This window comes from Enhydra lutris, unplaced genomic scaffold, assembly GCF_002288905.1.
Source record: "Enhydra lutris kenyoni isolate GAN:26980312 unplaced genomic scaffold, ASM228890v2 scaffoldscaffold55, whole genome shotgun sequence".
In the NCBI taxonomy this organism is placed as follows: domain Eukaryota; kingdom Metazoa; phylum Chordata; class Mammalia; order Carnivora; family Mustelidae; genus Enhydra; species Enhydra lutris.
The window spans coordinates 1,678,460-1,691,110 of record NW_019154139.1 but is presented as its reverse complement, the minus strand read 5'-3'; the positions used below and the strand labels follow the sequence as shown (position 1 = coordinate 1,691,110).

Below are 12,651 nucleotides of genomic sequence, written 5' to 3'. Positions count from 1 at the left end.
TTGACTCCCTGTGCGCCGTCAGCCCCGCCTTCTCTCCCGCAGCCCGTCGGGCAGCTGCGCCCCTCACCCCCCCACCTCCCGGCTCGTGGCAGATGGGGGCTTTCCTTCCGCCACCCTCTTACCCACCGCCCCCTCCCCACGGTGTCTTTCTCCACCGTGGTGGCTCAATCCAGAGAGGGACAGTTGTGGGCTTGTCCCACTGGCTCGTTTCACAGATGGGGAGGCCGAGGCTGCCACCTGTTTTCCAGGGTGCGAGGCTGGGCAGGCAGGAGGGTTACCCTGAGCTCTGTGGGTGGCTGCTGCCTGTGTCATTCTTGCACTGAGCCCTGATCGTCGTGCTGGGCGAGTTCTCCTGGTCACAGGGGCCCAGGCACCCGCTACTGGGGACTCTGTCCTGGCTTCCTGGCCAATGTGGGACTCCAGCAGTGCTAAGTGCCCTCTTCCTGTCACTGCAGAGAGGACAGGGCCGTGGGGAGGCTGTCCTTGGCAGGGAGGAAGTCCAACGGGGTCCCTGGAGGCCTGCGTTGGCTCTGGAGGGTGGGGGTGCTGGTCTTCAGGCCACGGTGAAGGCCAGGGACCCCGTGTGGGCCCGAAGGCCCCAGTGCCCTGTGCTGCGGGGAGGCTGGACAGGGAACTGGGCAGGTGGGCATGAGGCAGATGGGCCCAGGGCTCAGGCTGCCCCTCTCGATGGCGCAGTCCTGTGGCCGGGTTCAGTCCTGAGCCCTGCGGTCGTCCCTCCTTGTGAGATTTGCAGAACCGGCTCACGGCGCTCTGGAACGTCCTCTGGAGGAGCCGGCCTGCTGACCTCGGGGGCAGAGAACGACGTGGCCCTTTCTTGCCACCCCCTCTGCCTTCTTGTAGTGACGGCAAGAGGAGGGGACGGCGGGGTCACCTGGCTCCCCCCAGCGAATGTCCTTCTGATGGGAGCCAGGGGCCTGAGTGGGGAGAAGCAGGTCTGGACCTGAGGGGTGAGCAGGTGCTTTCTGCGGGGAACGCCGGTGACCCTGGGCGGCACTAAGGCCCCAAGGTCCAGCCGTCTCCAGCACAGAGCCCACACCCACAGCTGCTCTGCTCACTCTTTCCGACTCCAGGGTCAGGGGTCCTGAACCTTCTAGGGTCAGCTGCTTCTCAGTGGGAGGCAGCTGTGTTCCCATGTGTTTGGCTGTGAAGGTCGAGTAGGGGCCCCTGGCAGGTGCCTGCGTTTCCCTCCTGAAGCCGCCAGCACCCTCTGCGGCAGTGGGCTCCCAAATCTCATGGGCCAGCGGCTATCTCTGGCCATGCCCCGTCCGCAGCAGGGTTGGCGGCTTCGACGGTGAACCCGGGCAGGCCCTCGACCCCACAGGGTGGCTTCTGCTCGCTCCCACACCGTGGCCCAGCCTGGCTGTCCCACCGCGCCCTGCTGTCAGCAGGTGCGGCCCCGTGAGCCCCAGGCCGGGGGAGCAGGAAGGGGCTCCGGTGAGGGCAGCATGGAGGGATCGGGATTAAGGCTCACGGTGGAGCCACCGGAGGGAACTTAACTAGAAAGACTTTGATCGCCGCCCAGGAGGCCGGGAAAAGCCTGCCTCGTAGCCGTAACCACAGCTCTTAGTCCCGGGCTCCTCCTGATGGTCCCTGCAGCTGTCCCGGCCTGGACTCAATGTCCCGCTCGCGGAGAGCCCGGCGGAGCAGCACCTGGAACAGGCTGCCTGTACGGATGCCTTCGAGCAGAGGCTCCCCTCGGAGCTGGGAGCGGCCGGGGCTGTCCCTCCCTCCTGGCACAGCCCACCTGCTCCCGGGAGGGGAACGTCTCGTTTCCAAGCTCACAGGTGGCCGTGAGTCAGGCCAGGCAGCGGGCAGGGGGCTCTTTGCATCGGTGGTGAGCCGGCAGAAGTTTCTGGAAGGGTGTGCCCGGCCATGGGAGGGGGCTGCCGCCTGCCCACCTGGGCAGCCCCCCGGCTTCTGGGTTTGGGCAGGGGATGTGGCTTGGGTGGGAGGATGGCCATGGGAGAGAAAGGGCAGCGGGTGACCGGAGCAGGCTGGGACAAGGTCAGCCCAGTCTGGGCGTTTTTCTAGAGATTTTTGACTTCACTGGAAAAAGTCCTAATTGTGTTTCAGAGCTGCGTGAGTGGGGACAGCCAGGGGACAGCAGGAGGGGGGCACTGTAGGCAGAGCAGGGCAGCCACGGCTCCTCTTCAAGATGGGCAAGGAAGCAACTGTCTGGTTTTGGGCAGCATTGGGATAGCACGTCCACGCAGATGTGTCCTGCCCTCTTTGTCCCAAGTTCAAGCCCCCGCCCTTGATCTTGCTGACACGTCCCCTGCAAAGCCAAGCCAGGGCAGGATTGCTATGGGCTGTCGGACACTCTGCACTGGAACCAGGAAGGAACAGGCACAGAAGGGCCAGGCCGCTCCCTGGGTCTCTGGGAATCCCAGGAGAACCACCCAGGACCTGGCCCAGGTTCACACACACTCGTGCTTTCCTTTCCTTCCCCCTTCTGGTCTCACTGAGCCCCGACACCAGCCAGGGGTTCAGCTTTGGGGACCCAGGGGTCAGACGGGGTTGAGGGCCCCCTGACTTCCTGCTGGGCCGTTTTGGGGGGCGTCTCTGGGAACACAGGCTGTGCTGGAGGCTTCCCAGCTGGAGGGCGGCACCCCCAGCACCCCCCGCCGTATGCAGACACAGATGGAACTTTCCACTCAGAGGATGGAGGGCACAGCTGAGTGTGGTCACGGGAGTGTCTCCAGGAGCTGGCCAGGAAGGTAGACGGGCAGGTGGCTGGGCCGGTGGCTGTCCGGGGAGGCACAGCTGGAAAGCAAACAGGACTGTTGAGGGATCCCTGAGCCTCAGGCAGGCGGGGTGGCCAGTGGTTCTGTGGCCAGTGGGAATAGACTCGCTTCTGCTGAGCAGGAAGGAGCAATGGTGTCCACTGGGGGAAAGCCTCGTGTGCACACACGTGTGTGAACATCTGTGTGTACATGTGTGTGTGCATCACAGTGTGTGCACGGGTGCCTCTGCTTATCAGCCTTGAGCTCACGTCTGAGGGCACGGGGGTGCTCTGTGGCCCACACCTGCTCTCACAGGGCTCTCCATGGGCCCTACATGCCGTGAGGGGCCTGTGGGCCGGCTGGGCTGGCTCTGGGTCCCCAAAGGCCCTGGTTCCTGTGGGGACCGTCATTCGGTCATTTGTGCGCTCGCAGCGTGGGGACCTGCCATGCCATCTGCACCCGCTGGCCTCAGCCTGGGTCGGGGCACACTGCACGTGGCCTGCTGGTGCTGCCTGGTCGGAGGGGGTGCTTCTGTCCACTCCTGATTTCTCTCTGTCTCTCTGTGCCCCTCCCACACACCCCCGGGCTGTCCCCGAGCCGGCCCTGGGCATGGTGGTCCGCTGCACGCATCTAGCTGGCTCCTCTGAGGTCCAACTGGGTTAGAGAACCAGAGGCCAGGGAGCTCGGCGTGTAGAAGCCCCCTTGCCTGCGGGGGACAAACTCCAGGACCCTGTGGGTGTCTGAAGCCGCAGGGAGGACCCGGCCCCACGGGACGTTGTGGGTCAGGCACGGTAGGCGGTGGACAGCGGCGGTGGGAGAGGACCGTTACCACGGCGCACCACGGCAGGGCTCACGAGCTGCCCCCTGCACCGCCCTCCCCAGTCCTCCTGGCCAGACAGGGACCTGCCCCGTGAGGGAGCAGGCAGAGGGATGCGGGCGGTGACACACGGCAGGTCTGCCCACGCTACAGGGGGAGGGGCTTGTGCTCCCCCCGGGTGCGGGCCTGGGGCGGGACTGACGCCGTGGGAACCAGGGTCGCCCGTAGCTCAGATCCCAAGGCTGTAATACTCTGTCAGGTTTTGCCAAGTGTTTTTCTGTGTGTCTTAATTCTCTTACTGACTGTCTCCGTGGTCGGGACAAAACCACGTGTGGCCTGCTTGGGGCCGGCCGCCTCCAGCAGGCGTCTCGGGAGAGGTGGGTGTGGAGCAGGGCCGCCCCGGGCTCCGGCCTCCTCCGCTGTGTCCTGCCCTGTGGAGCCACGCACCACCGCTCCTGCCAGAGTCCGCCGTTTGGGGACAGCAGCCATGTGGGCTCAGGCCGCAGCCGTGGCCAAGCGGCCATCTGCGTGGTCCTCCACGGGCGGCTGGAAGGGACACCGTGGAGTCCACACGGCAGCCTGCCCATGTGGTGAGTCAAGCCAGTTGTCGTGAATTCGTGGCTCTTGTGTCCTTGCTGGGCGGCAGGTGCTCATCGTGGGCGGCTGGGAGTGTGGGGGTGGGGCAAGGTCAGTGTCCATGGGATCTGGTCCCGGAGATCCCAGCAGATGTGGGTGGTCCCCGTCTCACACTGTCTGTTCCACCCACCGGAGGGCCTTCCCGGGCGGCGGAGGCAGGGCTCCGAGGGGCTGCGCTGGGTGAGGCGGGGCCCGTGGGCCTGTGCCGGGCGACCTTGTACCCGGGTATCTCCCAGACCCCAGATGCGAGCAGCTCCTGCCAGGCCTCCCCTCCTGCCATCTCCTGGCCTCAGGCCATGCTGCTGCAGGTCTCGCCCTAATGAGAACAGCGACAGCCTCAATCCCAAAGTCGAGGGTCTGAGCCGGAGTCAGGACGGCAGACGCCTCCTCCTGCCCGTGGCAGCGCGGCCTCGTCCTCTCCAAGCACGGCCTGTATCTAGGCCGCTGGGACGTGTGACAAAGCTTCCGCACCCCTGAAGCGTGGCTGGGGGTGAGTGCAGGGCCCCCCCTGGCCACGCAGGCCACCCGGACAGCCCGCCATTGGACGCTGGGGACGTGCTTCCCACCACGCCCGGGGGTTTGTCAGTCATGTCTCCTTGTGGTTTTGTGAGTGTTTTCTCGTTGAGGAACGCACTGAGCCACGCACAGACTCGCAGATCTGGGGTTGGGTCCCAAGGGTGCCTAACTGGGGCACCAGGTGCCCCGGGGTCTCACCCCCATCAGCATCCTGGGAACAGGGTCACGGGAACCTGTGTCCTGTCTTGAAACTCGGACTGCAGTGGGAAGTGGCAGGGATGATGCCCCCGAGGGACGGACACTCCACACTCTCAGTTTGTCCCAGTGACCCGCCGTGACCTGCCGTGACCCACTGTGACCCGCCATGACCTGCTGTCACCCGCTGTGACCCACCGTGATGAGCTGCTTGCTGGCATGTTCTCACTCTTACTTGGCACAGAGCCCTGGACTCCGACTCTCAGGTTGGGGGCGCCCAGCATGTTCGGGTCTTGGCCTTGACCCCCGTGTTATCCTGTGAAGGTTCTGGCTAGGCTGCTGTGCTCCTCTGTCACCGCTGTGTCCCCTGGGACTGGAGAGTCCTTCTTGTCCCCACTGGTCCTTGTGTTTCTGTCTGTCCCCGCGCGTCCCACGGGAAGGCCTGCCCTGTGCACTTACACTGGTGGGGACCCAGCCCAGGGGGGACCAGCCCAGGGCCGACGCCCGAGTGTCCACATCGAGCTCAGAGTGTGGCAGCTGTGTCCCCTGTATACGTGATGGTCAGGACGCCAGTGTGGGCCGAGGCAGTGGGAGGAAATGCCAGGAGGGGGATTGGGTACTGGCCACTCTGCTCCTGGCCTGAGTCTCCAGCTCTAGTCCCTGGCGGGTGGCCCTCTGAGGACGGGGGACAGCATGAGGATGGCCATCTGAGGCCCTCTCCAGGCCAGCAAGCCCCTCCCGAGGACTGAGGGCCTGTCTCCCCGTAGGGCCGATGGAGAGCAGTTGCTGTCATCAGTGTGGCCACACCTGGCCGACGCCTGCCCGAGCAGCGGGACCAGGCCAGGCTGGACCTCGGGGCCTGGGACTCTGGACTCCCGCGAAGGAGGAGCTCCGGGAACCAGCCAGCGGGTTGCAAGGTCTCAATTAAAATGATTTTCCATGTAATAGTGCAACGAACCTGAGAAGGTTTCCGCACAACTTGCTTTGAGGACATGCTCACAGCCCTTCCGGTGACCGGACTCGGTGTGGGTGGCAGCCCGCCCCTGGGACTGGGCTGGGGATCATGAGGGGCTAGTGCCCTGCCGCCAGCCTGGGCGATGAAACCTCGAGGACCAGTTTCTGTAGAGTCTGCAGGGAGAGGGTACAAGGGGCTCACCTTGTCGAGGTGTGGGGTCTTGGGACAGAACCCCGATGCCAGGCCAGCCCAGAGCCAGTGCCTCAGGGGACCGTCGCAGTGAGGGGGGCGGCACCAGGCTTGTAGCCTGTGGGCCGAGGTGAGCGTCCCCAGCCCCTTCCCCCAGGCCAGGTACAATGGCCGTCTGGACTGCAGCCCACACGGGTGCAGCAGAGAGCCCGGGGTTCCACGGTGGCTGTGGCCGCTGGTGCTGGAGCAGGGACACGGTGTCCAGGCACGGCCTTGTCCTGGTCCTGTGGGTGCCAGCAGGCCGTTCAGGGCCCTGATCTGACAGACTGGCCTGCAGGGCCCCAGATGTCCTGACCAGTGGCTCCCAGACCCATCTCCAGCCCTGTTTTCTCCCTGCTGACCATTGCTGTCCCGGGCTCTGGGAGCCCCCCTGGCTGGAGGACAGTCCCATCGGGGTTGGCTCGGCCACCAGCAGGGCCCAGAGGTGGGCTGTGGGCATGAGTGTGTTTACTCACTGCCAGGTCGCAGGGAGGAGCTGAGGCCAAGCTGGAGGTCAAGGGGCCTGAGCGGGCAGTGCGCTCGTCCTCCGGGGCAGGCGAAGAGCAGGGACGGGCCCGTGGCCACGGCCTGGCCCTGCAGACGCCCTGCCCACCCGCAGGGGAGCAGGGGACGCTCACCTCGGCCCACAGGCTACAAGCCTGGTGCCGACCCCTCACTGCGACGGTCCCCTTAGCACCCCAAGCCGCTCACTGCCCTAAGCGCCGCAGCGGGGGACGCTCCCCAGGCGGGGGACGCTCCCCAGGCGGGAGAATGCAGCGTGTGCTGTGGACCCCGTCTGTGGTTCCTTCCCACAGCCACTCCAGGACGCGGACCTGCGTCCACGGCACCTGCTCTGGGTCTCAGCTTGGAGTGGATCCACGTGCAGGCCTCGGGGGGAGCGCTGGGCGGCCTCGTCATTCCGGCCCCAGCATGGCGGCGCCTGGGGTGGAGGCGTCTGGCTGACAGTTGCCTCTGACACACCTGCCTGGGTGAGGGTCCTCTGGGATGTGCAGCCCTGCCAGTGCCCGCACTGTGGCCGCCTGGCCGCCCCCTTCCACGCGGGGATCTAGGCTCAGGTGTTCCCACGTGCCTGGGCAGGTGTTCTCACGGCTCGTGTGCCGATTAATGCCATCGGTGGGGAGTCGCACGGCTGGTTGGTGGCTTACTTAGCAGCTGGGACTCACGGTGTCCGGGGAAGCAGGAGACGGGCCTCTGCTGCCCACTGACATACCCCGAGGACTCGAGCCCGGCCAGGCGGTAGTGAGGAGCGGCCCCTGTCTGCCAGCAGAGCTTAAAATAGCGGCAGGACAGAGGCCTCCCAGCTGCAAATCACAACATCCAATGGGCCTGTGAGCCCCGGCGTCTGCCGTGCGCCCGGCCGGCTCACACAAATGCTTCCCGTGGTCGCGTCTTGTGGCAAAAGGAGCATCGTGTCCGCCCAGCGCTCTTCCCACTGATGCGTTTGTCCACTTGCCCGGTTCATGTCCCCTCGGTTCTCTGAGCGGCTGTAATTCTTCCTGTAATCGGCTCATGGAAGTCCAGGCCTCCGGCCGAAGCCTTCCGGGGACGGCACTGGGCACTGCCCCCAGTGGGGTTTTGCTCCACACGGCGAGGGGCCCTGGCGTCCAGGGAGGAGATGCCCAAGAAACCCCACTGGTCTCCTTCGTCCTGCACCTGTGCTGTGCTCCCAGCAAACCCTGTGTGCCATCAAGGGCAGGCTCTGGCCACCGCACACAGTCCCGCTGAGCCCAGGGCTGGGCGTGCCCAGTGCCCACCACTGCCGCCGCACCCGTGGCTCCTGGCTCTAACTCAGACTCGGCACCCCCAGGGTCGAGGGTGGGCTAGGGCAGCTCTCGGCTGCTCTATGTGCTTTGTCCGGCCAACTTGGTGATGCCTGATTTGGACCCGGTTCCCTGGGTGGGCTGGGGACCCCCACGTGACACAGGTGACAGAAAGGCAGGGACAGTGTTGTGCAGTGAGCTGCCTGGAGGACCCAGGGTCTGCTGGGAGGAAGGGCCTGCAGTGACAGCAGTAGCGTGGACGAGGAAGGACACTGGGGCTGAGAAACACTGTCTGGGGTCGCAGGTGCTGCCTGCTTTCCCTCTGCAGGGAAGGGACGGCCCCTCCCCCCACCTGCCCTTCAGGCCCCTCAGATTGGTGTCTTTTCTCTGTTGTTCCCTTGTTCTGAGGTGCACCACCCCCCACGATACTGTCCTGTCTCACTCTCGGCCCCCACGTGATGGGCGGGCTGGGCCCCTGCATCTGGGCATCTGTATGAGGTGGTTTTCCCAGCGGTGGGATCCCCTCGGGGCACCATGCCATCTGCGTCGCTCGCATCATGGGCTCAGGGTCCAACATCGTGGACAGTATACAGCAGGTGCCTACTGTTTGCCCAGGGAATGGAGGCGCAGGCCATGAGCAAGTGGGACCTCTGGTGGTTCTCCGGAGGGGACATGCAGGTGGGGCCGTGGCTGCGTGGCTGGGGGCAGCTGGTGTCCTGGCCCAGGGAGGGACCTGCACGGCTGAACGAGGGACGACCTCCCGTCTCCCATGGGGCGAGGTGGCCAGTTTCCGTCTGTCCACCCTCCGTCCACAGCTGACTTTATCGTCCGAGTGAGCATCTGGCACTTAGCGGAGGCACCGGTGTCCCAGGCAGAGGGACGTCCTGCGGAAGGTGGGGTTCTTCCTCTGCTGGGATGTGGACCCCCTGGGCCCTAGGCCGGACAGGCACCCCCGCTGGGATTTAGGAGACAGGAGGGGAAGGGGAAGCCACTTCACTGGTTGACTTGTCCCGTTCGAGGTCACCGTGTCCTTTCTGTGTGTGCCTCGCTGGCCCAGAGACAGACCAAGGCCCCAGGTCCCCGCTGTCCCCGGTCCTGTGCCCACGAACTCTGAGGAGCTGCGGCCGAGTCCACGTGGGGAAGTAGGAGTGAGGGGCACTTGCAAAAGCGCGTGTGCACATCTCACATGCGTGCACCCACCAGCCTGTGTGGGGGAGAGGAGGTCCCGGACGGCCCGGCATGGCTGGTGACGGCCGGGTCCCCGCTGCTCTCGGCCAGCCCCGTATGGCGGGGTTTTCTCCCTCACTGCCGCTCACAGACCCGGCGAGGGTCTTCGCTGCATGCTCTGCCCTCAGGCCAGGCTGCGTGGAGACCCCGGGGCCCAGGCTGGATTCCGACAGCCCCGCTCCGTGCAGGCTGGCTCCCTCCATCAGACTCCTGACCGCGTGACGCGGCCTCTCATTTCCGGGCGTGGCAGCCCGGGCCACGTTTAATTTCCTGGCTGCCCGTGAGCTGTGTGGAGCGGAGCTGCGGGCCTGACCCGGCGCCCGCGCTCGGGGAGCGTGTTCCCGATGGCAGGGGCCTGAGACGCATGCGCTGGGGACGCGGCCTGCCTCCCTGTGCCCCCAGGGCCCCTCCGCGGGCGGGAGGGCTGCGCGGCCTGTCCCCTCACAGCAGACACTCAGCGGCGTCTGTGTCTCTCTTACAGGTCAGCTGGCCGCCGGCACCTGTGAGATTGTGACCCTGGACCGGGACAGCAGCCAGCCTCGGAGGACGATCGCCCGGCAGACGGCTCGCTGCGCCTGCAGAAAGGGGCAGATCGCGGGCACCACGAGAGCCCGACCCGCCTGCGTGGACGGTAAGAGCCCACAGCCAGAGACCCCGTCGAAGGCAGGGGTGGCGAGGTGCCACCTGACACAGCGCGCCCCACCCCTGCCCCAGCCCAGGTCATCTGCGAGGGCCTCCTGTTCTCTGGGTCGGGCCTTGGGCTGCACAGTCCCCATGGGGTGATGGCGCCAGGGGCAGCGTTGGCTCGTGTGCGGTGTGGTGTCTGTGGTGCTGCGGGGCATGTGGGGGGCGGGGAGCCTGGGTGCCGCGCGTGCCCGCGGGGACTTGCTGGCCCCCTGGAATTGCCGTGGGCAGAGGGGAGCGGAGGCCGTGCCTCACGTAGGATGGCTGTGGCCCGGACGCCGTTATGTCCATCACCCGTGGCTTCCCGCTGAGGCTGCCCGCAGGGCGTGGGCTCCTCCTGCTTCGGGCTGGGCAGGCGTCAGGCACCCCTGCAGACCCCATCCCCTCGGGTCTGTGAGAGGTGGCAACGGCGTCCCCGCGGCCACCGGATCACGCTGTCCGACAGCTGAGGGGCGCCGCGTCCGGGAATTGTCTTTGAAACAGAATCGGATATTCTAGAGGAGGCGCAGGGAGCCCTCACAGCGGCTGTCCGGGCAGCTGCGCCATCCAGGTCGAGGGGGCGCTCTGTGTGGCCCAGCAGGAACCCTGGCCCCCCGCGGCACTCAGCACGGCCTCCCCACGGGCTAAGAGCACCAGAGGCTGCCCGGAGCCCTGTCACTGGAGAGGGTGGCCTTGTGGGGTCGGCGGGCTCCCTGGGGTCAGCAGCCCCATGCAGGGGTGTGCTGCGGCCTTGGTTCCTTGGGAAGCTGCAGGATGTATGGTCACCGCACGATAAGACAGCCAGGTCCTGCGGTCACCCCCGCCCTTTGCTCCCAGGAGCCTCTGAGTGGAGCTCTGGGCGCCAACCCCATCTGGTCGCCTTTACCCGGGAGCCCCTTCCTGCCGATCCATGACCCCGGGACCCACGCCGTCCTCACGAAGGTCTGCTGAGGAATGCAGCAGGTGCCGAGCACGGGACTAGGACATTTTCGGGGCTCAGGGCATGGAAATGCACTAGTGGTGATGGTGGGGCCGCTCCGGGAGCGAGGGCAGCTTTCTCATGGGCCAGGCAGGCCCCAGTGTGGCCCCCAAAGTCACAGCGGCCCCCGGGGCAGGAAGGAGGAGAGCCACGACGCCCCCTTGCAGGGTGGAGACCGACTGGCTTGGGGCGCCCCTGCCCCCAGCATCACCAAGGAGACTGTTTGAGGGCATCTGGGGATGTGGTGGGGCAGTGAGTCTGCCTGCACCTCCAGCGGCTCTGGGCCTCTGGCGGGGGGGGAGGGTAGGAAGCCTGGCCCCACCCCGCCCCATCCAGGTACCCCATGCACCTTTGCGGCTGAGCCGGCTGCTCCGCCTGGCTGAGGGGGGCCTGCGGGACCCAGAGTACCCTGAAGGCCCAGCCAGGCTCCCAGCGGCCCCACCCCAGCCCAGCCCCTGTGTCAGCAGCCTCCTGGCCCCCACGGCCACGTGCCACCCCCCTGCACTGCCAGCTCTGGTGTCGGGGGCCGCAGGCACACGGGAGCGTCTGGAGGATCTGGCGCTCCGAGGAGCTCGTCCCGGAGGCTGGGTGTGTCTTCTAGACGTGTCCGTCCGTAGTAGAAGCACCTGTCGGTCAGCATCCCTAGAAGGCACACGCTTGGGCCGGCAGGCGGGGGCTTCTCCAGGCCGCCTGGGCATTCAGGAACTCCGGCTGCGGGCCCAATTCCATGTGAATTCGGGCCACTCAGCTGTACTCGTCCCCACGCTTCCCGCCCCGTCCAGCTCCCAGACCTGGAGCCGCTGCTGGTGACAGGGCTGCTCCTCCTTGCTGAGGCCGATTCTGCCCCAGGCGTGGTGAGGGCCGCGCGCCCAGCGGGCGCTCACAGCGGCATCCCTGCCTCTGTCCTCGTTAGTCCCGCGAGCCTGCAGGGAGGCTTGGGGTCAGAGCTGGCGACTCACCGAGTCCGGGTCTGCTCCTCTGCAACCATGTTCTTCCCCCCCCCCGCGAGCCTCCCCGCACCTCAGGAGCGGCTCCGGAGACCCAGGTTAAACCCCGCCGTTTCCGGGGGCGGCGGGACAGAGGAGTCGGCTCGAGTTCTGCGCGGTGGGCGTGTTCCCAGCGGCCCTCGCATTTAATTTTTGCTCTTCTGGTTTCCCGCTCTGTGTGCGTAGTTTCCTCACGTGGGACGGTGCCCGCGAAAGAGAAGACCTGAGCCTGCCTGGGGGGCCGGCATCCGTGCGAGCCGGACTGCAGCTGGGGGCGTAGGCTGACCCTAGTTCGCTCCGCGGGGCAGCTCGGACGAGGGAGCGCTCCCGCGTCTGCGCACCTGTTTGCTCGTTTACGGACTTGTTCATTCCCTCCTTCCCTCATTCGTTCGTTCAGATACAGTGTGTGCTCCGGGGGGTTGACTCTGCTGGGGGCTGGGGCCCAGACTGTGGGGCAGGGCCTGTGGGTCCCCGGGGCACAACCTTCTTTACCTGGAAGGCCTGGGGCCCTGTCAAGGGTCTGCAAGGGGCATTTGCACAGGGTATTGAAGGATGAAGAGGAGCTCACCAGGGAAGCTTCTCTTCCGGAAAGGAGGGGAGACTCCTGGCTGCGTCTTTGAACCCCAAGCGTCTCTGGGGGGCGACTGCCGGGCCTGCACTTGGCCACACCGTGACCCGCTCCACCTGCGCGCAGTCCTTCCTTCCACCTTAGATGTCGGGACAAGAGGCTCCGAGGCGAGCCGCAGTCCTCTCTGCCAGGCCGTGTGTCCTCAGCACAGTACAGGTGCTCCAGCTTGCCCCCGGGGTGTCCTGGTCATGGACACTGCAGTCCGTGGCGTCTGGGCATGCTGTGGGCCTGTACCCGCAGCAGCAGCTCCAGGAAACCCCGAACTCCCCTCGCCCTGTCGGCAGGAGCCTGCAGGC

The 12,651-nt window shown here is 66.3% G+C and overlaps 1 protein-coding gene across 1 annotated transcript in view; it reads left to right on the top strand.

Annotated features, from left to right (window-relative positions):
• Window positions 1-12,651, top strand: part of LOC111157678 (family with sequence similarity 19 member A5, C-C motif chemokine like) — a 181,281-nt gene that overhangs the window by 109,097 nt on the left and 59,533 nt on the right. Inside the window, exon 2 of the mRNA XM_022519297.1 lies at window positions 9,581-9,730. Within this exon, the coding sequence (XP_022375005.1) occupies window positions 9,581-9,730 (150 nt within the window). The remainder of the gene's footprint in view (window positions 1-9,580; window positions 9,731-12,651) is intronic.